The sequence below is a fragment of the Triturus cristatus genome, chromosome 6, assembly GCF_964204655.1.
Source record: "Triturus cristatus chromosome 6, aTriCri1.1, whole genome shotgun sequence".
NCBI classification, from domain to species: domain Eukaryota; kingdom Metazoa; phylum Chordata; class Amphibia; order Caudata; family Salamandridae; genus Triturus; species Triturus cristatus.
In genome coordinates, this window is record NC_140589.1 from 1769898206 (window position 1) to 1769925858 (window position 27653).

The 27653-nt window shown below is 46.2% G+C and overlaps 1 protein-coding gene across 1 annotated transcript in view; it reads left to right on the top strand.

The window, feature by feature from the left end:
* The window catches only part of INTS9 (integrator complex subunit 9), a 421484-nt gene that overhangs the window by 51348 nt on the left and 342483 nt on the right, over window positions 1–27653 (top strand). Inside the window, exon 2 of the mRNA XM_085613054.1 lies at window positions 24179–24306. Within this exon, the coding sequence (XP_085469180.1) occupies window positions 24179–24306 (128 nt within the window). The remainder of the gene's footprint in view (window positions 1–24178; window positions 24307–27653) is intronic.

Here is a 27653-nt window from a genome sequence, read left to right on the forward strand (position 1 = left end):
TAGTTGGACGGACTCTATGACGCAAGTGACAAACTATCTCAACCACCAAAGTAGTGCCCTTTGTCCCCACCCTCAACTCCCTACCCCTGGATGGGGTCTCACAGAAGACCAGTCAGCACATCTCATAGTGTGCTTGCATCTGCTACCCACCAAAAGTTTCTTTGACATCATGACCCCTGCAATGGTTGTGTCCCAAATCTAGAAGTATCAAAATCTTCCTCCTGTATTACCCAATGGATCTACGTGGCCAAAGTGTGGTAAGGTCGAAGAAAAAAATCTACAACTTCTTTGCATCCCCTAGGACATAATGATAGGTCATCATGCATAAGTTAGGTTGACCCAAAAAAAGACGGATAGGACACTATCCATGAGTTGGATTTATTTTATCTAGACATGATAAATGCCACATCATCACATCATCTGGCATGAACATCCTACCCTCCAAGTGCAATGCATGGTTATCTGTCACACACAAGAGATAAACCATAGTGGCTTTGTCATCTTTGTAAATGTGGCTTTTCTCTGAAGATCTTATTTGGGATCTTATCACAGGAAATGTTACAGAATCTTATTAGCATTCCTAAACTGAACTGTGAATATTTAGAACCTGAGGGCTGGGGTGTAGCTGCCCAGCCAATATGAGAGTGATGGAGATTGCTACTCTGGATTTTGATTGGGGGTTCGCCGCATAGCAACAGATTTTTATGGCAGAGACCACAAATGCCGTCCAAATTGTTTTGCAAGCTAATTGGAAGTAAAAATTGCCACCCCATGGCTCAGGTTGTGAAATTGTGTTCAGGCACCCAATCTGTGCTTGCAGTGTGGCACGAATAGGAACCCTGAAGAATTCCTGGTGGCTAGATGGGACAACACTCGAGTGACAACAGAGATACTCTGTGTGAGAAAGTAATTCTGACTCGGCTCCTCCATTGTAGCGGAGGATCATCGCCCCACTAAAATGCCCTCAGAGACAAAAAATTAAATGGTAATGAAGTTAATTCATAACCATTTTTTTTCACCCACTCCCTAACCGAGTGTCGGGATGGAGTGGCGCCTGCTGACTGGCATCAGGGTTTGAACAGTTCATAACTACTGTAATGGCTGTTTGGAACCATCTTAATAGGGAGAGTTTGATTCTGTTCTTCCTCTGGCTGACATAGAGCCTTTTTGGCAGACCACTCATGCCTTTTCACTCCCATAGCTCCACTACTTCATTGTACCTTCTACAGTCTGCTTGGTGAGACTTTCCCCTCCCACCCCCAACTCCTGCACATTCATTTCAAGAGCTACCTGCCCTCAACTCTTCGTAACTCCTTCTTTCCGCATACTCACAGACATGAATTTGCTTTTTATGTCACATTTAAATCTGATCTATAAAGCCTTCACATCAGCACGCAATCACGCTAAAGCAACATACTTCAAATATTTCTGGCTTTACAAGAATTCTGTATGGTAATGTGACACATTAGAAGTAAATAGCATGCAATGAATATGTATTTGTGTGGAAGCAAACAACTGTAGAATAATATTGGTGTAGGTTAAAATGTCTGTCAGGCCAGGCATAAAAATCCCTGTATGTTAATGGCTGCCCACCTCCCATCTGTGCTGCTGCCTGAGGAAAAAACATTATCTAATTATCAGACCTAAGGCCTTGAAGTGGTGCAACAGGTGGATAACTGCATGTAGCGTCCTATGATCCTCCAAGGCGAGTGGGGGTTGTGGGGCGCAGCCCTTATTGAGACATCGCGTTAATGGTAGTGGTATGCTATCTTAGAGCTGCTGAGACCCCTGCTTCTTCCTGCGTGTCTTCAGTGGGTGTAACTAACTTCTGTAACTCATTCACCATAGCCCCCCAATCTAAAGCTAGGGGGAACTTGCGAAGCCCCAGCAGGTCCTCCCTCTGCAGAGCCACACCCTCTGCCCTGGCCCAATTGAGCAAGGAGCGGTGCCATGCCAATGCATGGGGGCCGCCGTTGCTTTCCATCTTTTAGTGATTAGGCGCTTTGTGTGACTAGGCCCAGGTCTAAGAATTGTGTGGTGACCTTGTGTTTCCTGCTCCTCTTGAAGAGTTGCAATACATACACCTCCCAATGAAAGGGAACTTCATGCTTGGTGCAGCGGGACAAAGTGGCCGCTATGTCAGTCCAGTACTCCCCCTGGGCAGGGCAATGCCAGAGCATATGCAGGAGATCTGCATTGGGCAGACAGCACCTGGGGCATTCAGAGACATCCCGATGGAATTACTTGTTTATCTGGAGCAGGGGAGAGGTACGCGCGATGGACTATAAAATATTGAATCTGCCGGAAGCGCTGATTGCGAGGGACACGTGTCGTACTTTCTAGTATTGCCACCCATTCCTTCTCCGACAGGGCTCGTCCCAGGTCTTCCCCCCAATGCTGTTTCGGGGGGGGGAGGTGCCTGGGGGGGGGGGGGGGGGGGTCAGTGAGATCTCAGTATGTTGACGGAGGGAGGAGGCAAACCAGCGTATCAGGTGTCCCCCTGTGCCCATCATATGTAGGTACTGCAACAGGTGGTGTGTGGGAGGTTCTGTTGTTAAGCTACCCCACCTAATTGAGAGTGAGCCTATGAGCGCATGGTGCAATAGGAAATGCACCGAGGGTAGACCGTCCTCTGAGATTAGATCTGTATAGGGGATTAGGGCGCCGTCTCTAAAAAGGTCCCCAGTGTCATGAATGTCCGCTGACTCGCAACTCCGCTGCCGTGATGTATGACCCACCCCTTTGTGATCCTAGTAGGGGAATAGCAGGGGCATATGGTGTGGTGGCGCAGGTGATGTATAGGCTTCTGTAATTGCTTTTGAATGCTATGGAGAGCAGCAAGGAGTCTGCTTTTCTGGGCTTAGCGCTAGGGTGAAACATGTTGAGCAAAGTTTGAAGCGCCAAAGGAGGTAGCAGTGTGGCGGTATCCGGCAGGTGCCGTGAATCTGGCCACCCATTGCAGCTGAGCTGCTAAATAATAGTGCTCAAAATTAGGCACTGCTAATCCGCCCTTTCCTGCCGGCAGGTATAGCTTCCTGATGGAGACCCTATGCCTGGACGTTCCCCAAAGAAAATCCCTGACCTTTGCCTCCAGTTTAGTGAAATAGGAGGGGGGGAATGTAAAGAGGCAGGGCAGCGAAATAGTAAAGCAGACGCGGTAGAACCACCATTTTCGCAAGGGCCATCCTATCCGAAATAGACAGAGGGAGAGTCTTCCAGAATGTCATCTGTGAGTAAATGGAAGAGGTGGTAGAGTGATGTTTCTGTCGAATAGGTCTGCTTTGTTGCTATATATGTGGACACCCAAGTATCAGAATGTACCAATGCACCAGGACACTGGAACCTCCCCCAATGAGTACCCCGGATCTGGAGTGGACAACGAGAACTGGAAGAGAATGGATTTTGCTGCGTTGACCCTCAGCCCTGATACTGTGGCAAATTGTGACAGTGCTGAGTCTAGTGAGTGGGGTATAGCGTGAAGGTCTCTTGCGTATAATAAAAGGTCGTTGGCATATAGGGAGATTGTATGCATGCTGTCACCCAGGGGAATACCCATGTCTGCCCGGGCACGAATGAATGACGCTAGGGGCTCCAGCGCCAGGGAGAAGAGGAGCGGAGAGAGTGGGCAGCCCTGGCGAGTCCCGCGGCCCACCCGGGTAGAGTCCGATATGTAGGGCCCAGTTTTTACGCTGATTGTTGGGCGCTTATATAATAGCCGAACCATGCTGAGGAAATAGGGGCCTATGCCAAACCTTGGCAGCACTGCAAAAAGGTAGACCCACTCCAAGGAATCAAATGCTCTCTCAAGGTCGAGCACAGGGCATCCAGTGCGGGGCCAGTTCAGGGGGGCGTATTCGGCTACCCTGAAGTAGCGACGGAGGTTGAGTGCGGTGTTCCGGGCAGGGACGAAACCATTCTGGTCCGCGTGCACCAAGGAGGGTACGTAGGGAGCAAGCCGTTTAGCGAGTGCTTTCGCCAGGACTTTATAGTCAGTGTTTAGGATCGCTAGAGGTCTGTAAGACCCCAGGACTGTGGGATCCTTGCCTGGCTTCAACAGGGAGACAACATTAGCTGTGCAAAGAGAGGGAGAGAGAGTTGTGCTGTCGAGCGCCGCTGTTTAGAGCGCATGTAAACGTTGCAGCAGGGTCTCGGCGAAAGCCGTGAAAAACTCTGCAGGGAACCCGTCTGGGCCTGGTTTCTTTCCCGATGCAAGGGACGATAGCGCTTCCCTGATCTCCTCCTCATATAAGGGGGAATCTAACTCTAGAAATTGGTCAATGGATATGGTGGGCAGCTGTACTGAGTCTAGGAACGAACCTATTTGGTGAGAGTCACCGTGCGGCGTAATGCTTGGTCATGGCCTCCTGTATGCCGCGCTGCGTGTATCTCAGCTGACTGAGCTCATCCCTAATTGCGTGTATGGGATGATGTGGGTGCTCCTGCCTTATAAGGAAGGCAAGCAGTTTACCTGCCCTGTCTGATGAAGAGTGGGTGCGGGCATAATGAGTTAGGTCATTGTGACAGCTTAACTTTTCTAGCAGTTCTAGCCGGTTCGTTTGCAGAGCCTCGAGCTCTGCCCATGCCTCGGGGTATGTGACTGACACTTTTTCCCAATGAAGGAGCTTCCGTTCAGTGGAGGCGATGGAGGTATCCAATTGTTTGCGGATGCTCCAGGTTAGACCCAGGCAGTGGCCTCTTGTAGTGGTCTTAAAGGTTTCCCATTCTATCTGGGGGTACCTCGTGGAGCCGACCTTGTGCTCGAAATATCCGATCACTGCCGTTTCCAAGGAGCAGCGGAAGGTCTGATCCTCCAGCGCCGCCGTCTGCAACCGCCAGGTAGGGATCCGAGGGGATCTCACATCCCAACTTAGCGACATGATCTGCGGATTATGATCCGAATGAGTTCGGCACAAGTAGTCGGTGTCACTAATCAAGTGGAGTAGTGTTGCTGTTGCCAGGATGCGATCCAGCTGCACATGGAGATCATGGACTGACGAGTAAAAGGAATACACCCTCAACTCAGGATGGCGTGCATGCCATACATCTGTTAGGGACCAGTGCCCCAGTCAGTTGCGCAGTGCCTGCGCGTTAGATGAGGCAGTGGTGCGGGTAAGGGGTGAGAAGGAGCGATCAAATTGGACATCTAATACCAGATTGAAGTCCCCGCCCAGTAACCAAGAGACACTTCCCCATCTGGAAAGTGTGGTGGAGAGGTTGCCGAGGAACGTGTTCTGATCAGTGTTGGGAGCATAAATTGAACCTAGCAGGAGAGTTTGAACATTGAGTCTGCCCTTGATACAAACATAGTGCCCCGCCGGGTCAACCACAACCTCGCCCTCCTCCCATGGGATCCCCGCCTTCACCCATATCAGGGCACCCCTAGCCTGAGATGAGTAGTTAGTGCTGTATACATGGCCGCGCCAGCTGTGACGACGTCTGTCCGCTTCCAGACTCGTCAGGTACGTCTCCTGTAGGAATGCAATTCCCGTGGACCTGCGCCATAGGTAGGCGTATATGGAATACCTGCGCGCTGGGGTGTGGATGTCCCTAACGTTCCAGGAAATGATGTTAATGTCCATCATGTGTCTGGTGCAGGTCTATAGAACCCAGCCTGTGTAGCAGCTGAAGTGTGTAGATGTGGCAGGGAAGGCCTCAGGTTAATGTGTAGGGCAACATAAGCGGCAGGAGAAACAAAAATATTCAGCCTAGGTTGAAGAACTACATAAGAGCGAACCCTAAACGAGGATTGACCCAAACTGATGTGCCTAACCATGGCGATTAACACGTAGTCAGATGTTGACTGTGAAGGGGTATGTGTGAGAAAGGGATAGCTTCCAATGACCTATCCCTCGACTACATAACGATAAGAACTGGCATCCTAAGGCAATTTCTGGTGGTGTATAATTTGATGCAAGCGTGCAGTGCAGGGTGTCAAAGCCTGAACTTGGGTAACAATTACACAACTCTAATAAGCCGCAGTCCTATACTATGGTGGTGACTGATACAATCTGCTGTATTAAACAATATTGTCCAATGTTTGAAGCGTGACGACTGGAGGGTGAGGAGAGTCCAGGTCTTCAGACCAGGCTTGCAAGAAATCAGTGTCCCATTTGGAACTGGAAGGCGATGAAGCGGATTCAGTTGACAGTCTAGTGAATTGAAGGGTTGATGCAATGTGTAGTGCGTCCTGGCATTCCAATAGGATCTGTTCTGGGTCCGGGGCTCTGACAGGCGAGGTCTGACGCTGCGATCCTCCACCCCTGCCCCTCCGACGTCTACTCCTGTATCTTTTCTGTGACGTGGTGTCTTCCTGAGGCCTAGAGACCATTGCTAGTCTATTCTCTTCAATCCAGTCCCAAGCGTCGGAGGGGGAGTCGAAGACCTGCGCTGTGCCACTGTGGACTACCCAGAGGCGGGCTGGGAATACCAGCGAATAATGTATGTATGTATGTATGTATGTATGTATTTAGTTTTTGTACCGCGCAGCTATCACCCTACGGGTATCTTGGCGCTAGGACTGTGATGGAAACAGTACTTTTAAACCAACCAGAAAGTGCAACTACCGAGACAGAAGGAAGGTGAGAAATCAATGAGTGGGAGCCAGGCAGGCGATAGAGAAGTTAGAAGGCCATAGGCCTCTCCCTAGGGAAGAGCCAGGTTTTCAGATTTCGCCTGAACTCCATCAAGGAGTTAGCCTGTCTGATATTCAGAGGGAGTTCATTCCAGTATCGTGGAGCCACGGTACTGAAGGCCCTACCTCCCATTCTGGCCTTCTTGATCCTGCCAGTGTTTAACAAAAAGGCATTCGAGGACCGAAGAGTCCTCTGAGGTTTGTACCAAGAAATCTTCTCCTGTAGGGAGATTGGGCCAGTGCCATGTGCTGCTTTATAGACAATGCACAGGGACTTAAATTTGACCCTTTCCCTCATAGGAAGCCAGTGAAGCTCTTGGAGCGCCAACGTGGTTGAGGAGCCCCGATTCCTAGTCAGTGCCAGTTTGGCTGCCATAGAATGGACCCTCTGCAATCTCTGAAAGATGTAAAGAGGGGCTCCTAAATACAGAGAATTGCAGTAGTCCAGCCTACTCAAGATGATACTGCGAACTACTAGAGGTCTTTTCTCCACCGGCAGAAAGGGTAGAATCTGCCGTAGGGCTTTCATAAGGGCAAAACACACCCCCACAGTTTTTTTAACTTGTGAGGCCATTTGCAGATCATTATCGAACATGACCCCCAGATTCCGCACCGTAGTCACAGGAACAATGGGCTCTATTTCTGGGGCCAGTCGTAGGTCAAAAGGCATATCCCTTACTTTCGCTGGAGAGCAGTAAATCACCTCAGTCTTAGCTCTGTTAAATTGCAGGGAGTTAGCCCTGAGCCAGTCCGCAGTCTGACTCATGCATTTATGGAATTCATCCATAGTTATGGCATCCCTTCCCTCTAGTGAGAACACCAGTTGGGTATCATCCGCGTAGTTGACGATGTCAACCCCATGCGCCTTAATGATGGAAATTAGTGGCTGCAAATAGATATTGAAGAGAATGGGGCTGATGGCGGATCCCTGGGGGACCCCATGTTCCACCATGGTTTTGCTGGAGGTAAAAGGGGGCAGGGAAACCATTTGTTGTCTCCCTGTGAGATAAGAACGTATCCATCTCAGGGCACAGCCCGTAACTCCCAGATGCTCCAATCTGTTCAGCAGGATTTGATGGTTTACCGTATCAAATGCGGCTGACATGTCTAAAAGGACCATTACCGATGGCAGGCCTTGGCTCGCAGCTGACGTTTCACTGCTCCGAAATTGGCGTGTCTCCTCTGTACCTGAGTAGTATAGTCCGAGAAGAGGGAGACGGAGACGTTTTGTTCCTTGGGGCCTGGATGTCTCCTGACTTCTCTCAGTATCGCATCCCGGTCCCGGAAGTTTAACAGGCGGATTAGAAAAGGACATCAGTGAGCCCCGGGGGTAGGTTTATGAGCACAGACCCTGTGCGCCTATTAAACAACATATTGCGGGGAGAGTGTCCCGCGGGGAGCAACTCTTTCAGCCAGGTTTCCGCATACCCAACCGCGTCCCGCCCCTCTGCTCCCTCTGGCAGGCCTATCACCCGCATATTGTTTCAACGCGAGCTACCTTCTGCGTCATCTAGTTTTTCTTCGAGGGTGCAGACACGGTCACGTAGATCCTGTAGCGTCACTGTGTGATTGCGGGTTTTGGGCTGTAGGTCTGCCAGTGTAACCTCTGCTCCTTGTACGCGCCCAGACAATTTTTGATGATCCGCGCGCAGAAGCAAGAAGTCAGAGGTGATATTGTCTATTCTGTCTTGAAGAGAGGTCTGAATTTGGTCCAACGCTGTGCCTATCCGCTCCCTCATAGCCAGTACTGAGTCCAGCTTTGCCGAGAGGTCCGCCTGGTTAGGCTCGGAGGGCTTCCCCGCACCTCCTGATGCTCCCCTGGCCGTGCCCTGAGGAGGGCCATCCTGGACGGAGGCAGAGTGAAGGCGGTTCAATGGACTTGTACGCCACAGACGCTAGGGGAGGGCGGGTCACTACCAATGTTCACAGGTGCTCTTAGGAATGAGTAAGGCGTCTCGGTTGATAGGGCCCCAAGCCAGATCTTCACGGGTCACAGGGTTATTGAGCGGTTATAGAGCTCTGCGGGTGTCCAACCTCAGCTAGTCACCTGTCCCCTTAGTGATGTGAAGTGGGAGTTGCTTGAAAGTTCTGGGTATCGTCCATATTGACCTCGTTGCAAGGCAGTTATTAAGGGGGGGCCCAGTGCAGTGTAATGGAAGTATATGAGCGAACCCAAGGTCTGATCCTGCACATTGAGCCCTAAGCTTGGAAATTCTGCAACCCCAGAAGGGTCTGTAAGTCAGAGAGTATTAGTTGAGCAAGTGGATGGTCGGTCCCCGGTAGAGCCACCGTCCTTTCAGGTAACTGTGCGTGAGGGGGAAAGGTGCAGCCTGGGCCCGATGCTACCCACGAGCCAGCACAGTGCAGCCCCCAGCGCGTGTCTACCACTTCCACAGCACATGCAACACACACTACCAGATGCCACTGGGAGGACCCAGAGCCGAACGCCTCACGGTCCCCTCTAATTCAGGGAACCCAGAGGTCTCCGCAGGATGGGGGGGTGGACAGCCCAGGCCCGACTCGACCCCCGCGCTGCTTCTCAGGATATAGTGGATTGAGTAGGATTTGCCGTCACCCCTATGATGTGCCTCCTAGGGGGGCCTAGGCCCGACCGACCTCCGTGCCCCCCTCCCCAGGATGGGCGTCACCAGTGCACTATGTGGGCCTACCTTTCACCGCTGTTTCGCCGTCAACCATCCGATGACACAGCAGCAGTTAGTGGAGGCCTGTGATATCACCCGCCAGGTCAGGAGTCATGGCGCCATTTCCTGCAGCTTCCCCAGCCGGGGGAACGCCTTGTCACTGCAGCAAGGGAAGGAAGGGCTCCTGCCTCAGCCCCGAACCATCGGGGAGGGCAGCAATATAGCGATGGGGCCCGGCAGTGTCAGCGACGGCCTGCCTGTGCCTTAGCACGGTCTGAGAGCCAGTCAGATGTGTGGCGCACGCACCGCTTCAGTGACAAAGGGGCTAAGGATCATCACTGGGCCCACAGCAAGGGCCGACAGCCCAGAAGGGAGCAGGCCGCAGACAGGGTCCCGATCAATGAATATCTGTAGGTCGTTCCGCTGCCTCCAGAGGCTGCTGCTGCCTGAGCACATCCCGTGTGCTGCCAGCCAGTCTTCCCTATGTGCTTCCCTGAGCTTAGACCCGTGTCTCGGGACAGGAGAGCGACACGTTTCCGCTGTAAGGGTGGTGGAGGGCCCCAGTCGCAGCCCCGAGCCCACCTCAAGAGCTGGCAATGCCGCTGCGTCCCAGAGGCAGCGCATGGCCTCCTCAGGAGTGAGGCGGCAGGACAGGATCAAACCAGGAGCAGACCCACGCTGGAAGCAGTCAGCGTCTCTCACCAGGTAGGTTCAGGGGTTCCTCCGCCGAAAGTGGCTGATGATTGCACCCACCGTCCGGTGCAGCAGCGGCCTGCGGAGGACTGTAACCCAGCAGGCCAGGCCAGGATTCACAACGCCATCTTCTGTCCTCCCGCGCCCACCCTCTACACCTCGCTAGGCAACACCAGGCCCAAAAGGTCAGCTTCAGGACTGCTCCGTCCCGGGCTTGCTCTGTTCAGTCTGTAGAGCTTCCCGGAGTGCAGCCACTAATGTAGTTCCGAGCTCTGGGCCGGGCCGGCACCTCACTTCAGTTGCAGGAGGGCGGAAGGCCTCCTCCAGAGAACCGAAAACCTAGCAAGAATCGAGGCCCAACGTTGGTGCCAGCTGACCTCAGAGGCGGCACCCCACCTCCGCGCCGGATCCGCCAGCGATCTGATACTTGGCTGCCACTCGATCGTGGGGGCCACAGGGCGAGAGCAAAGCTCAGAGCCCTCAACAAGGGCTGCAAATCTGCATATGGGCAGGCCAGAGACAGGCTCTCCCAGGATGGCAGGCCGCGTCCTTCAAGGCACCACTTCCTGTCACTCGACCCCAGAGAGCCCTCCGGAGGGTGAAGCAGTCTTAAACGCACATCGGCCGTGCCCTTAACTTCATGTTAGGCCCGCTGGATGTAAGGATGGTCAGGATAATCAGGGGATAGGGTGCGGAGGGCAATCAAGGTGCGTCCGCCATCTTAGGTGCTTGGCCACGCCTCCCATCAAAACATGTACTCCTTGCTCCCAATGTGTGGGCAGAGCCAAGGCCCCTCTCTAGTTATGCTTGCATAACTGTCTACTGACAGCCGCATTGTCAAGCCAGACCATAAAAACATCACACTTGCACTGTTAGCACTCTTATACTCTGCCTGACCACACCACATTGCTAGAGTTGAATCGTGCTTCTGAGCCTAAGATTTTCCCTTCTAAAAGTTCTAATAAATCACAGCTATCTACAATCCTTTCGAGATGGCACTCCCTTTCTCTTTGCAACCTTCCATCCATTGCTTTGGCACGGCAGAAATCAGCTAATAACTCCCACAGACCCCATTCCCGTACTCAGCCTGCAGGCCCAATTTGTGAACCACCTGACTTGCTCATCCCGCAATCATTCAAGCACATAACTCTCTTCAACCTTCTTCTGTTTCCAAGTTACTCACTGATCTCCAGATTTTTTCATGAATTTTCTGCTTTTGCTCTGAAAACCTCACACCCTTCTCCCTCTCCCTCCAAGTGCTGCCCTATTGTTCAACTACTCTTGTTTTTAAAAAGAACTGCAACTTTTTGCAATCAATTGACATGTATGTGGTCTGAGCATAATCTTACCTACCCTCCTCCGTTCGGCTTTGGATCAATCCAATATGTAAAAACGTATTTATGTGTCATACTTCTTCATCTAAGCACATCAAAATCACCTTTCCTTATTCTTCGCGCCCTGTCTACAAATCCAACACTAATGTCCACATTACCTTGCTCCCAACGCTTGACACCCTTGGTATAATAGGCGTGGTTATATATTCTTGATCCTTCTGCCTCCCCATTTGATTGTTCTGGGTCAGCTACTACTCTGTACCAACTTCTATTCAAGTTGGTGTCCTCCAAGACAGACTGAGTTCTCTGTTCATCTCTCTTTACACGACTTTCATAGGTAGTTTCAGGCCTGGTGTCCTTGGCATGGTTTTCCACCAAACATTTTGCCTTCAACCCTCCGGTTTGCTGACTTAGTTTTTGCTGGCTTTAGGAATCTGGGCACTTTACCACGACTAGCCAGTGCTTCTGCTCTCTCCTTAAAACATGGTAGAATTGGCTTATACCCAATTGGCATACATAATTTGCTTGTAAGTGCCCAGTAAGTTGGCAGTACCTGTGCTTAGGGCTTGTAAATTAAATGCTACTAGTAGCCTGTATCACTGATTATGCCATCCACATAAGTAGCATTTTAAACAAGTCTCAGGCCTGCCATTGCAGCCTGTGTGTGCAGTTTTAAACTGTTGTTTCAACCTGGCAAAATAAACCTTTTGCCAGGCCCAAGCCTTCCTTTTTAATACATATGTCACCCCTAGGTTAGGCCCTGTACAGTCCAGAGGGCAGGGTATAATGTGTTTAAAAAGTTGGACATGTATGTTTAGGTTTTACATGTCCTGGTAGTGAAAAAATCCTAAATTCGTTTTTCCCTACTGTAAGGCCTGCCTCTCCCTTAAGATAGCATTGGAGATAGCTTATTACATTTACTACACTGTAATTTCCAAATGGCAGCAGGAAACAAGTTCATGTTTGGTGTCTTTGGAATTGTAATGAAAAATCCTAATTTGGGGTATAGTTAGCTTTTAAATTACAATTTTGAAAATGCCACTTTTAGAAAGCTGGCATTTTCCTATCTTAGCCATTTAGTGCCTGTAGTCTGTCTCTGGGGCACATGACTGGGTGTAGTTGACAGTTGGGCTTTGTATATTCCTCCTAGATAGCCACACACAATAGGGAGCTTAGGTGTAACTGGATGGGCCATCACTGACCGCATGGGAGGGAGAAGCTGAGCCCAGCCCCACATACACTTGAATAGGCTGTGTCCTGCCTCCACACAAACAGCTGCATACCCCGTGTAGTAAGTCTGAAGCCTGGGCCAGGAAGGCAGGCACCTGTGCATTTCAAAGGCTTGCCTCTAAAAGCTTTTCCCCACTTCAAAGGCACAACAGTGTATAAACACTGGACCTCAGACACCAACTCTTCAGCACACTTCTGATCGTTTGGATAATCTATCAGGAAGAAGGACTGCTGTGCTGCTGAAAGGACTACCACAATGCTGGACTGCTGCTCTGAAGGACTGCTGCCTTGCTGTGCCGACTTACTGCCCTCTTGCCTGGGTGAGAGAGACTGGGTCATCATCTGTTGAACCCAGGACCCTAGATTGACACCAAGGGCTAGTTGGCTTGCCTCCTGACTTGAACCTCAGGGACAGAAGGCTCTAACAACCTCAACCCCAGTACCTGCACTCTGCCATCTATGAGTCTCCCCTGTCAAGTAGTGCCACCCCAGTTCTTGGACCCTTGGAAGTGGGCCTAAGGAGCTCTGCCAGTCTCTGTGGATCCAGCGGAGCTGATGCTTTTCCTTTGCTGTGCACTGCAACATCGATCAGAACTGACGTGCAGCCTCCTCTGACCTACTGCTGCGCAGCACAGGCCCCCGCATCACTTGTTGATGGCAGCTTCAACTGTGACACTGGACACAACATTGCAGCCTTGCAGCTCCTCGGTACCGACAGATCCTCGACACCGGACTTTGCATCACAAGCCCTCGTCAACAGGATCCGTGACAACAACGAAGTACCTCGCACCACCTCATAACCAAAATATTGCTTCAGCTGTGCAACACATCTTCGAAGCAGATTATGGCAACACTCCGCAAACCTTGATCTAAGGTACTTTGTTCAGCTGGCCTAACTGGGTCGCTATGGCCAGCCCACTCTGTCGCGGTCAACCTGAACTTGTGACTTTGTTCTGGTCCTGTGCAACCAGATATCCACACTTGTCACTTTGTGCTTTTTGGCGCTATTTTCACGAAAAATCTTTAAAATTGCTTATCTTCAGTTCAAGTTTTATTTATTAAAAATAACTCTGTCTAATTTGGCGTGGAATCCTTTTTGTGTGGTGTTTTTTCATTTTTTTTAAACTTTATTACAGTTTTAAGTATTGCACACATACCATTGCCTCTGAGTTCAGCCTGACTGCTTTGTGCCAAGCAACCAGAGAGTTGAACACAGGTTAATTCCTGATAAGGTTTAATCCCTGACAAGGATTGTACTTGCTGCTTGACCAGGGCTCGCACCCCAGACACCAACAAACCCAATTTATTTTCAGGTGACGTAATATTGTAGGCTTTTCTGTTCACCTCCACGTGAAGGCACTCCGATCCTTTTCTCACTCTTACTTTTCTCCCCTATCTTCCAGTTTTCCATCACGGACTATTTAATTGCTTTATGTCACCGGATGACTCTTTTTCCTGATCCTGATCTCATCCAAAACTGAAATACTATACTTTCTTGTCTTCAGTACACCATTCTCCAGATGTAATCTCATTCCTTCTGCACTGGCCATGGTAACATCACCCTTTTCTCTTAGAAATCGTGAGGTACTCTTCCAGATTGATTAAGAAATTTTTTGTCAGTGCTGCTACTAGAGCGGTAAGATGCCAGGTACTGGATGTACACAAGAAACATCTCCAGCTCATATTTCACAGAGCCAAGGCAATAATCAATGCACTAATCATATTTACAGTTGACCTTTACTGCAGTAAGCATTTCTTCCCCTAGGCAAGTTAATAAACTTTACCATGTACATCCTCATCATCTTTTCCAGATAGACACCTACCTCCCATTGTGAAACCAGGCTGGCTATATGTGACAGTTCATATTAGACATCCAAACTGCTGACCTTGGTATTCAAAACAATTTTATGTCAGGACCGGAGGTGAAGATTGTGCTTTTCTCTTTTGCTTTGATCAACTCAATAGCCACAGAAATACAGTACTCCAGTAGTCATAAGTTCAAGGGTTTAAAACATGACTAAAACGAGTCGAACATCATTCAGTGATCCATATAACCATGACTGATCACTCTCCCTCCCCGCCCCCCAACTCTTAAATTGCTGCTTGGCAGCCAGAGAGAAGTGGCTTTTTATTCTGTCTCTCAGTACATGCTTTAGGCATGGATCTTTTAATCAAGGCTTTACTTTGTATACTCTTAAAAGCGTGTGCAGAATTTAAGGTCTGAAATCCAGCCAAACAACACAACTCTTGCTTGAGGACATTACCTCAAGTAAACACTAGTTCCATTTTGAGAGCTTGGATCTGTTAGTCATCGTCGTCTTTCCCTCTCTGTATCAGTCTGGCAATTTGTGACCTATGTGGCGAAACGGCTGACTATGGTGAGCCTTCACTTGGGACCTGCATCTCCTTGGCACTTCTATGTCACTTCAGCAAAAAACAGAGTTTGAATATTCAGGAATTCCATTATTGGGTGTTTGCTCTTATACAAAAAATATTTATATAAGTTTTTATATTGACAAACTAAATATATGTATTGTTTGTTTAGTAAATACGCTATATGTAATCTGTCTGTTTTGTCTTTATATATATATGATGTTGTTTACAATATTAATGTTTGTTTTTGATTAATGTGTATTTATATATTTGTATTTGTATTTGTTGTGTGTTTTCGTTGGTTGTCGCACTACAATTGTGTTTTTTTATGTTATTCTCACAGCCCTGAAGAGGTTCCTTGGCAAAAGGGACGAAACGCGTTGGCTGTTTGCCGTCTTTGTTTACCTATTTGGAATAAACTTGAAATACTAATGAACAACATTTGTGGTTCTGAATGACTCTTGTTTTGAGTGCACCTTCCTTTTGTTTGTATAACCTCAAGTAAACACTAGTTCCATTTTGAGAGCTTGGATCTGTTAGTCATCGTCGTCTTTCCCTCTCTGTATCAGTCTGGCAATTTGTGACCTATGTGGCGAAACGGCTGACTATGGTGAGCCTTCACTTGAGACCTGCATCTCCTTGGCACTTCTATGTCACTTCAGCAAAACACAGAGGGAGCAGGGACGTGGTCGGAGAGCCAATATGCAGCAGTTTTGTGATACGCTTGGAACCCTATAAATGACTACCAAGTATCTCCCCTACAAATGTTCTACTGCTTGAGGATAGAGTTTCCCCAAAGAAGAAGTGGCCTTTTGAGATATATCAGTACTTTTGAGACATAACAATGTGTTGACAATGCAAACAAGACATCCTCTTTAAATAGGACTATTGGTGTGTAGCTAGTAGGAAAACCTTTCAGATTATTGATTCATACCCTCACTAAGGCTCATTGTAGGGGTATGGCGACGTTATGAAAACCGTGAAGTGTAGTGCACGGTGTATGCCCTAGAACACAAGTTTTCAACACCTTAGTGGTCTATCACCTGGAGCTTTAAAGTTGCTCAGTGAGACGTTAAAGGTACTTGCAGCACCAATAAAACCACCCTTCCACTTGAGGAAAGAGATGTTAAATCTTCACAAAACCTATGGAACTTCCTAATCTTTTGCTGGACTGCCGGTCAACAAGACAAAAAGAAGCATTTGCAATGCAATAGGTCTCGCATTTACGTGAGTTTGAGCTATTGGCATTGTAAATGACAATACCTTTTATTTATGTTTTTAAAACAAAAACACAAATAAAAGGCATTGTTATTTGCAATGTCAATAGCTTGAACTATCGCAAATATCAGAGCTATTGCATTGCAAATGCGTTAGGAGAGAGCTGTCCTGCTTTTTCCTGCCAGCAAGAGCAAGCAAGACAAAGATCTTTGAGAAAATAGTGCTCAGAGGCTGTAATTAAAGCCTACAGAGCAACAACACACGTAGAAGGGGGTGTCCTCATAGGAGGTTACAAAATGGGAAAAGGTGGTACTAAGGTGGGACTACTAAGCCTATTGACTGATGAAAAGCCACAGTTTACAATGGACAATGACACGCCATTGAAAAAACTGGGCAGGAAGTGGGCGGAGCTTCATGTCCGTACCTTAATACGGCATGCCTCGCAGAGCAGCGCATGGGCTGCACAGGCTTAACCTAAAAAAATGCTAAAATGGGGCCAATTAAGAATTTAAGTTTGTTCCTCAACTGGCTTAAGTAATACGAGCTTGCACAGTGGCATAGCAACAGATCCCACGGTGTAGATGTGCTCCAGGGGGCTCCCTCCTGTACTGAGCACAGGGTGCAGACACCTGGCCTGAGAGCTCCTCACTGGGTCCAGAGTGTTTGTTGGAAAGGCCTCTATGCACTTTGTAGGGGGTTCCCCTCAAGTTATGTTATGCCATTGAGCGCGCATGAAATAGTCCAATACTGTCCTTGTCTGCCAAGCGTGTCTAACCCCAGGGATGTTAGGGGTGTATTCATTCTTTCAAATTCTAAAGCACCTTTCTTAATTTTTCATTCATCCTTTCTTCAGTCCTTCCATTTTTCGCCAGTGTTTCTAGTTGAGCACATAGCTGGGTTGTGGTTTTGATTTATTTCTTCCTCTCATGCCACAATACCTCGGTTTTGGACGCTGACTGTCCTGCCCCTTCTGCAGTGCTGTCGCTAGGGGTCGCTGTGATGATGAATAAAAGGGTCATCAGAAGTTATTCTGATGGCAGCCATTTTGATTTGAGAAGTCAGGAGATCAGGCGTGGGTTGAGGTGTCCCTTCCTGGGAATCCTTTGTATAGGGTCGGTCAGTTAATTCAGTGGACCTGCAGGTTACAAGTTCGAGCCTGGCAGCATAATGCAGAAGTCAAGACAATGGTTGAAATAAGCTGGCGAATAATAACTCACAATTTCAGTGTAGGTAGAAAATCACATTAGAGGCATTTTAAATAATAATTGTAAAGTCACTAAATGCCTCGGGCGGGTTATGGGTGTACGGCAAGCTATATGTAGGATAAATCGCGGCTATCGCGCACATTGTCAGGTCTAACGGTGTCCAGAGTGTGGAAGAACTGCGAAAATGTTTGCCTTGAATGTATGTAAAGGACCGGGTGTTGTCGTATGCTGGTATAACACTACTAAGAAGTTAAAAGAGGCATGCTTCAATCCAGAAAGGCGCCTCTTGCCCATACATCTATCTAAAAAAGTCCCGGGTAGTCCTTTTATTTAATTTTGAAATAGTCTGGTACTCTTGGCTTGGAATTGTTAAGTTTATTGACTTAAAAGGCGTGAAAACATCCTTCTTAGAAACAAATAATTTGGTGCTGCTAATATTTCATCTCTAAAGTGCGTGCATTCATTTTTCCTACATATACAGTGTATCAATTGGAGTAAATAAACTGCGCCTGACGTGGAAGCAGAAACATCGGAAGTCGGTCACAAGTTGGATATTTTAAACTGTGCTTCAACATATTTCCGCTCCAGTCTCTGTACGAACTAAAGACCCGCGTGCATGTGGTGCTGAATGCACGCACAGCTTGGCATCTATGACGCATTTCAGACAACCAATACATTAATTTTATGGGTAAAGTGGAAGAATTAAACAAGAGTCGAGAAGGGAGTCGGTCTTAGTGATTTTAAGTGAACTGGTGGGGGTTTCCAGGACAGTCTGTCCTGTTTGTAAAAGGGCAGTGATCAGCGGAAACACCTCTCCAGCACTGCTTTTGGTAAACGCACTTAACTAGGAAAAAAACACACGCACGGTTGATGAAAGAAGGTTAAGTGTATAAGAAAAGTCACTTCTTTCCTATGGAATGTGTGAAGATTGGAGATCTAAATCATATTTTATACTGTTGAGACACATCTGTCCATATTCAATAATGGTGTTAAACTGATGGGTTTAGCCATCCCAGTGTGGAAACACGCTGCTGGAAGGAAATGTGAATTGTAATGGCCGAAACCTCTGTACAAACGTAACTGAAACTTACGGCTAGTAACATCATTCACCCACAACTTTCACAGCTCTGCGCAAGCCAAGGATGTCGGTTTATTAAAAGACTAACAACCACCACCATTTTAATGTCATACGAGGCTACCTACACACTCAGGTGATGTGGCCTTACTATGACATCAAATGAAAAGGAACTTCCGTGCACTTTACTCTCGCTGTGGATGGAAGAAAGGAGCAAACAAGCAAATCTGTTAAGTGTTCGATATCTGCTGTTTAACATAAACAACAGCATAAACACGTGGGCATGGCAGCAATCTTGTTTAAGCCAGAATACAGGCCCAGAGATAAAATGCTGACAGTGAGCGCAAGGTTAAAGCGATGGACAAAGGGAAAGTACGTCTGGCTCCCCGATAAAATATCACCCTGGTAGAAAGTGGTGCGAATTACCTCCATCGGCTTCTTTAGAAGACCCAAAGCAAAGGCAAAACAAGACAAGCCCGGCGGAGCGTGGCGCGCGCGCTTGGCAGGGGCGGGGCAGCGCATTCCAGGCGGGGGAGCGAACCCTTTGAAGTGCGATGCCAAACGGATTGCATGGCGGCACGATGCACGTGCTCGCCATGCAATCCGCTTTTCGGAGCACTTTTAAATGCCCCTTACTATAGTCTCGCTTTGCGATAGCTTACGCGATAGCAAGGCGAGACCTAAAGAAACACCACCACAGGCAGGAACCAACACTAGACCTATTTGAAAAGTTGAAGAAGGCCTTCTTCGAGGGCAAGATGGGCATTCAGCCATTCAAATAAATGGACCTCCTGGGAACAAAGATGTATGTCTTCCAGAGGATGATGATGATCCCTCTACCTCAGAACTTGAAGCAAATTCAGACTCTCTGGAATCTGATGTGGGTTATGGAAATGATTGCTATTGGCGGTGAGATCCTAATGTGATAGCGGTTTGGAAACTCCTGCTTTCTGGTGAGTTACAGAGTTTGGAAGCTGGATGTACACAACTCTTGATTGACAAATGGGCTTGTGTATGGTGATCTGTTCACATCTCACCTCAGCATCCATTTCCAGAGATCCTTCAGTTGAAGGCTGAAGCAATAGGCAGTCGCCACTGACACCTTCCTTCAGAACTGGGTGCAGAAATGAATTATGCCTTCCCTTTTTTTCTACTGATACCAAGAGTAACAGCCCCGATTGGGCAACAGGAAGCAGATCTGATTCTAGTGACTCCACTGTGGAGAGCAGAGGTGTGGCGAGCCATATTCAACTTCTGGCTTGGAGGATCTCTGGGAAAGTCCCAAGCTTTCAGATAGACATGGGCAGTCACCATCAATAAACAATATTAACCTGCAGTAAATAATATTGGTTGCTGTCTGACAAGTGCTTGTGTTCCACTGGGGACAGACATTGTCAATGTCGTAAATTTCCCACCTGCTGCAGCTGAAGTGGACCTAGCCTACAGGAGGGTAAGCATATGTAGGTCAGCTGATTCTGACAGCCATCCTCCGATTTCAGGTAAGCAAGTGGGGGAACATCCTTTAGTATGCAAAGTCTTGAAAGGATTAGACTGTCAACCCCTCTAAAACCACAATTCAGAAACGTATGGGATGTAACATGGTTCTTTTAGACTTAAAACAAATTGGCCTGAAAATGAATATTTGTCCAGGAGGAAACAATCGTAAGACAAACTGAAAATGTTGCTTTGTTTGATTTCCTACAAAAGGGGATTCGACGTGAGACCTCTGGATTAGGTGGAAGAATTTTCACACCCAACATAATCACTTCATGGTGGGCAGGTGCACAAAGGGTATAACCGGATCGGTTACTAATCCAAGATTTCCAAAATACAATAGATTGTGTGTGGTTCCTTGTTTAAAAGTGTATGAGGAGACACTTATTTGACCCAGTGAAGCAGGGCGACTCCGTTTTCTACTAGGAAATCCTTTGCTTCAGCACCTATGTTGGTGAGCCCCTTCACCCACTGGGCTTTGTAACCCTTAATTGCCTACAAGAAAAAAAGGCAAAAGGCCAGGAACTAAATTAATTTTGTATTTCACAAATCTGCCAAGTGACTCTGTGATTTGATACCATCAGTTATTCTGGTTTACCAGCCAACAGCCTGTTAAACTGTGGGGCTTGTAGTTCCGCTTCTAACACTGTCTTTCAGGGCTTAAAATACCAGAATGCAAAGTGCTTTTGAATATAATGTTAGAATTGGCTGAAGGTGTTATACATGACATTAAGCAAACACAAGGAGATGATGGACGGAGTGCTGAAACTTTTCAAACACTCACCCCCAGTCACAGATCTGGGTTGAATCCATCAACATTCTTTAGATCACTTGGTTTCGGGCTAACAGCCCTCTTCAGCCAGGCTAGCTTGAATCCAGTGGCAAAGTGAGCAAGGGACCCACGTCTGGGCATACCCTGCCAACTTGGGGTGAACAAAGCAAACGCAAGGAGATGATGGACGGAGTGCTGAAACTTTTCAAACACTCACCCCCCAGTCACAGATCTGGGTTGAATCCATCATCATTCTTTAGCTTACTTTGCCACCCCAGTTCAGACACAGCTATATGCAAATCAGTCTTGACCCTGTGCCTCATGGGAACTATCCAGCCCACAGGAGGGACTAATAAGCCTCATAATGACTCAGAAGACAGCACTTACAAAGGACAAACACACAAGCCAATGAAAAATAAGGGCGGGGGAGTGGGCGAAGCTTCTCTCCATACTCAACTACCACAGCTCTTCACAGAGCAGCGCTTGCGTGCTGGCTCACGCTCGACCTAAAGGGGCTTGAAAAGAGTAAAAGGACTGTTGTATGCTCTCTTCCTAATTACCACACATTCATCTGAACACAAGGATGATTAACCCTTGTGTATATAGAGTGGTATGCTTCATCAGTGGATTCTGCTTCTCGCACTAGGATGCATCCTATTATTCATTGGCTGTATAGTTGCCTAGCTATGGGTTGTCTAGGTTAAATGAGATTTTGTCTCAACTCAAAATAATGGCACTCACTGTCAGATCTATATTAAATTGTCTCCTGATCAACTAAAAATAGTTCTACTTGTGACTTCCTATGAAATGTTTAGAAACAGGAGGCTCGAGCAATGAAACTTGCTTCACTTTTCCATCCACTTGTTTCATCGCTTGAATATTGCCCTTATGGATTAGGCACCTTCCTCAGGGCTTTATGTTTTGGTATCTCACATCAATTATCTGAAACATAGGTTGGTTCATAGGGCATGTAATGCAAGGGCATTCAAAATATCCTGTTTTTTCATATAGCAGTAGAATAACTTCTTCATGGTACAAACACATCTTGTGCCTGAAGTAGGGTCAGCTTCCCTCCTTAAGAGACACTTACAGCTAGGACAGTGGCTCAAACTTTCCAATCACAGAGCATGTAAAAATTCAGCAGCAGTGTACATTCTGCTTCCTCGCAGAACAGGTACAGCACGGCATTGGCAAAGCAGGTGTCCCTCTTTTACAGAAGGCACCTGGTGCAGTCGTCCATTCCCCACAGAACAGATTCAGCAGAACAGACTAGTACAAGCTCTCATGGCTTACAGAGTAAGTGCAGTTCTGGCAGAATGGCATCTAGGTTACAGACAGATCTCTGGAGCGGGTGCTTAACTCAGTGAGAGGAATGTAATAGGAGGGTGAGTGAGTATGCAAGTTCTGACACTGTTCTCAGTTAAGTTATATTCTACGTCAGCATCCTGACAGTTCTAATGCTGTCAATCAATGACCTGCTCTTTCGCATAATTCCTTGATTTTTCCCGCCTAGGCAACGGTGCTCTACAGAGGCACAGAGGTGCCAGCCTCTTGGAAATGGGGGTGAATGTGCGTGCAGAAGGTGCTGCACTTGTTCAAAATGTTAAGTGCCACCACTGCAGTCCTGATTATATGGATTACTGTATGATGTGTGTTTTGTTTTAGTCTCATGCTTGTAGCTTTAAACCCTTAGAGGTATAGGTACTGTAAAATTGTTTTTCTGTGACTGCAGAGTAGATTAAAGTAAGAAAGGAAGCATAATCCTTGCCTCCCTGTCCCTATTAGAATTAAAAGAGAACGCTGCAACAGTTTTTATCTTCTGAAGCTTTTATAATACCGATGTGAAGCTCTTTTCCGTTGTTCTTTTGAAATAAACTTGGTCTGCCTATGATAGCCGGCTCCCCATCCTCCACATTGAGATTCCAGTCTTTCAGCCCCTTCTGAAGCTTCCACTAGAACTGCTACTGAACAGCCCCCTTATGACCTGTGAGTCTTCCTTTCCCTTTTGCTGTTCAAGGCCACACTTCTCACAGTGGAACACTACAGTGAACAGCCACAGTCCCATCACTTACTTTTTCCCTAACAGACCAAAACACATAATGTTCAATAAGTAACTAATGTTTATCATACCATTGCCTTTGGTTCTGCTCCCTAAAGAACACCTTCTGCAGCTCTAAATGTACCACCCAGTATTAATCTCTTCTCTGCTGCCACTTGTTATCTTCTTCCGTTTTCGTAATAGAAAGACAACAACTCAATACTACTCAAAGCGCCCTAATATTCAAAGCTCAGTACTCTAGCAGCCACACATATTCAGTGGCTGACCTTTATGAACTTAGCTTGCCTTCATTGAGCTATCATTCTTGATGTAGTGCTAATGGAATGGATGGTTCGGTTGTGTTACCGTTCATGTATTTTGAAAATGCCAATAAAAATAAATAAAAAAAACTTAGCTTGTCTTAATAGCGTTTTAGAGGAGGTATAACCATCAGTGCTTTCTCTAAAAATAGTTGTAAACACTATGTAGTGTCCACAAGGCTCTGTACCCTTCCGGCCATTCAGTGATGTCCAGATAGGAATCTTTGCTGAAACACAAAACACGGTGATTACCCTTCGATATGAAAAGAAGAAAATAGGAGGCCAAGCTTTTGCTGTGCTGGCTCTTCTACTGTGGAACTCCCTTGCGAGCTTTGTCAAGCACATTGAAAATGACCTACCTTTTAGGAAGTTCCTTAACACAATTCTGTTCTGCTGAACTCCTCTAATACCTAGATGCCTACGGGCAAACAAGGCATTTTATAAAGAAAAGGAAAACCGTGTTAGTATTCCTGCTTAAGAGACTACAGGCCTGATCGAAGGGTTACTCCATCACATTCTGACGGGTGTCCCATCTGTCTGCCATATTACAAGTTCTATAGACTATAATGACCTAGTAATAAGGCGGACGGAATATCAGTCACGTTTGTACCAGAGTAACCCGTCTGCCAAACTCTAAATCAGGCCCTACATTATTTCCATCTTTATTCATTTTTCATTTTCTTATTTTTATTTTCCAGGCATATATGTAAGCCTAGTACATTATATGGTGGTACCCTGCTAGCTAAAACATTCTTTGTATTCGAGTTCCTATTTAAGTTACATGGTTTATCTCGGAGGTCACTTGATGTTATCACAGCCTTAATGCAAGTTTTGAATTGAATAATCACGGCTCACTTGTTATATGTAAGCAGGGTACTGTTACTCCACTGATGGACAGTAATTAGGTTTCTTAAGTCTAGTTTGATCACCTTGTCTATTGCCATTACTGTAACGGCAGCATTTTGCAGCAGAGATGTCTACATGCAAGCATTGCATTAGCCATTTAAGTCTTGTCACTAAGCCAGCAGTAGCTTTTCATTGTCCCTCATATATTGCTTCTGTTGCTTCGGTATCTCTGTTACTGAGCAGTGTGTTCAATATATGTTTTTGTACGTTTTAACTGGTGTGCTTGTTTCTTTATTCTCTTTTATAGTATTGCTTGTCGGGGCACCCAACGCTACCATGCAACATCCTCAAGTTCAAATCGACCACCATCATGTTGGACTGTGGGTTGGATATGACTTCTACACTTAATTTTCTCCCACTGCCTCTGGTCCACAGGTATGTTGTGGTGTGTACTCTTGTCTCTAAAGTGTAACAAAAGCTGAAGAAAACCATGTGCGGTGAACTCCACATTTGCACCACTCCTCTTTGAAACCCTCTCTTTTCTCTTCTTGGAAAGATACATTGTGGACCCCAAACCACAAAAAAAGGATATTTACTACTCGTTAATATCCTAAGACTCAAAATATAGTTTGAAGGTGTTGTGTAGACATGCCCCACTTTCTCATATTGGTCCATCCTGGTTCATTAGACGTGGTGGTAACTTTGTCTACAGCAGGCAGACTTGAAAAATGACACGTTTGTGACTACCGAGTCTTTTTTTTTTTTTTTTTTTTTTTTTTTGAAACCGTTTATTACAATCTCAAATATATACAGGTATGGGCCTACAACCTTCCGGCCGGCCGCTAAAGTGACAGAAATAAATGACATATATACAATAAGGCACTTGGCGTTACAGAGACGCTAAAGCAGGAGGTATCAACCACGTGGGCCACATGACTCTGAGCCCACAATACGGTTTCGTTTTATACAACACAGCAACATAAAATCACACCCGCAAGGCAACCCGAGAGCGAAAGTGACAACATATGCTCCTCAAATGGGGGGACCCCAACCATACACTAAAATTGAAGGAGGGGAAGGGGAATAGACTACCGAGTCTTTTGTCTCGTGTGTAGGGAGCCACATGTTCAGCTGCCAGCATACAACGTCGTAGCCACACACGCTAATTCATGTAACACACCAATGGTCCTGGTGGTCTCTCTTAGGGGTTGACCCAACAGTTAATTTAGGAACTGGTAGTTTATTGGACATTGAATTCCTTCACACGCACATATTTCTCCCTCTTTATTCCTCTCCCCTGGAGCCACATCTATGGTAATAGTTATTTAATTATTACATTAATTTACATTTTTGCTGAAATTAAGAGACCAGATGGGAGGACATGTGCAGTGGTCCTTCTCTCCATTCACGTTGTATCGAAGAAGAAAGGTAATATGTTTCAACTTCCTCTGACTTATCTGCACCCATGCATGACAGAGCATGACACAACACAGAAATGGTTTCCAGCTTGACTGTAGTCCTTTCCTTTTCAGGGCGAGTCAAATGACTGTCTGCTAGGAGCAGGAAATTAAACAACAGCCTTTTGAATTATGTACTATGCTACTTTCTTTTTCAGTTTTTTTACTTTGCAAAAAGTGCTAAGCTGCATAAGAGAAAACAAATCTTTTTAAGAAAAAATTATGTCTCACACCTAAGGTCTTGCACACAATAAGTTAAATTTCTAATTGTCAGATACAGATGTTTTTGCTCATCGTTGTACTAGCTCCTGGAAGAAATCAATTTCACAGCAAAGAAGAAAAGTCTCTCAAAATGGTAGACAACATCAGAATGTAGTTGTGTGCAACAGCTCTTTGCGCCTCATTACGAGGTCACAGGACATTGCAATTTGGCTGGTGACCTGGTTACTGGCTGATTATGGATTACAATATCCTCTGTAAAGCCATAGATCTCTGGTGTGTTACCCAGAAACTCTAAATGGAGTCTCCAGGTGAAATGCTAGGGGGAATATGAGAAATTACCACGAGAATCTAAAATGTAAATATGTTGTTATTTTGTTTGTCTTTGTATTTGGAAACAGTACAAGCATTCATTGCAAATTTCAGTATCCTCAAATGTTTTGTATGTAGCTGGGTTATACATTGTCCAATTTCCAAGTATACGCAAATTGAAAAGCTTTTTCTCATTTCTTTGGGGGTCAAAATATTAAGACTAACATCCAATTGAACGGACTACAAATAGAGTTCTCTGGGGAGGGTTTGGCTTTCTTTAGCGATGTGACTGTTCGTAAGATTCAGTATTATTATATTAAAAGTCCATGTTGTGGAGGCCTTGATATTTTAAAGTTGGTCTATTGTAGAATACAAGTTTGATCTGAAAATATATTCATTCCCTAACATGTAACAAAATATCTGGTTTGGAAATTTGCAAGGGAAAAGGGGTTCATTTAAATCTGTCTATGCACTTCATTGTGGAACAACTCAGTGTGAAAAATAATGATAGAATAATGATAGAATGCTTAATTAGAAACAGTGGAATTTCGGCAGGATGAACTGAATTTACCATGGGATTGTGATAGTATGATTTATTGGGATTAATTAAATCGGGGTTATGACATGTTAGATTTAGGAATTGACCATTTCTGAAACTGGTGGAAAGCTTGAAGAATATGGCTTCTTACATAAGACAAGTGACCTTAACAGTCTCTTTGATTGCTAAATGGTTATCTGGTAAATTATTACATTTAAAGGTGTCTTTTGTACATACAGTTGTTGGAGCTTCCATTTTCGAAGTTAGTGTTAGGAAAAAATAGAATTGATTGAACTCAAGAGATTGAGGAGGAGGTTTCTAGTGACTCGGTGAATAGTTCCGGATAAGGCATGTAAACAATTGAACCTTATAATAAATTTAATATCGTTTCCCTGTGATTCCCTAAAGTTTTATTCTGGGTTTTTGTATTATTTCTCATATTCCCTAATGCTTCTTTCCTATTTCTCCTCTCTATAATATAAATAGTTTCACTGTTTAATATTGCTTCAACTTTGTCTTAAAATATAAGATGTATGGGTTTATTCTATATAATGTTCTATAAGTTATTGTTTTCAGAGCTCTCATACATGCTGACGACTATCTTGGTGCTGAGAACCTCCGATCAAAAATGTCAAATGCCCCGCAGAACAAACAAACTAAGGTCAGCATTACAGCTCTGTTTGTAGGATCCTCTTGAAGGCAAGATGGCTCTGCATGTCACAGAATGTAGAGGTAGTTCATTCCAAAGCATTAGCATTAGGAATGAGGTAACGACCACATGCTTAAATTAGTTTGAAGTGAGAAACTGCATCAGGAGGTGAGAATTAGACCAAACAGAACTGGCAGCTATTTTTCTTGGAAAATCTTTTTTTAAAGCCATATTTTTAAAGCCCATAGAAGATCCTGTGCATCATGCACAGGGACTTAAATTGCTAGCTTTGAGGAACCAAATGGGGCTGTCGCCTATCTATCTTATGACCTTTCAGTATCAAATGGCCTTTCCAGCATTCCACCACTCCATGTCTCAATCACCACATGAAATCCTCTCATCACGCAGATCACCACAGCTATCATGTCCTCCATCCACTCTGGAGCACCCACTGAACCCTGCCCCCACCATTTCTTCAACCTTGGAAGCAAAGAAATCAGTGCAGAACCCACCAACATCCTCAATGCCTCCATAACTAATGCGGCCTTCCCTGACAGATGGAAGCACGCCGAGGTCAGACCCCTTCTGAAGGAAAGCTCTGCTGACT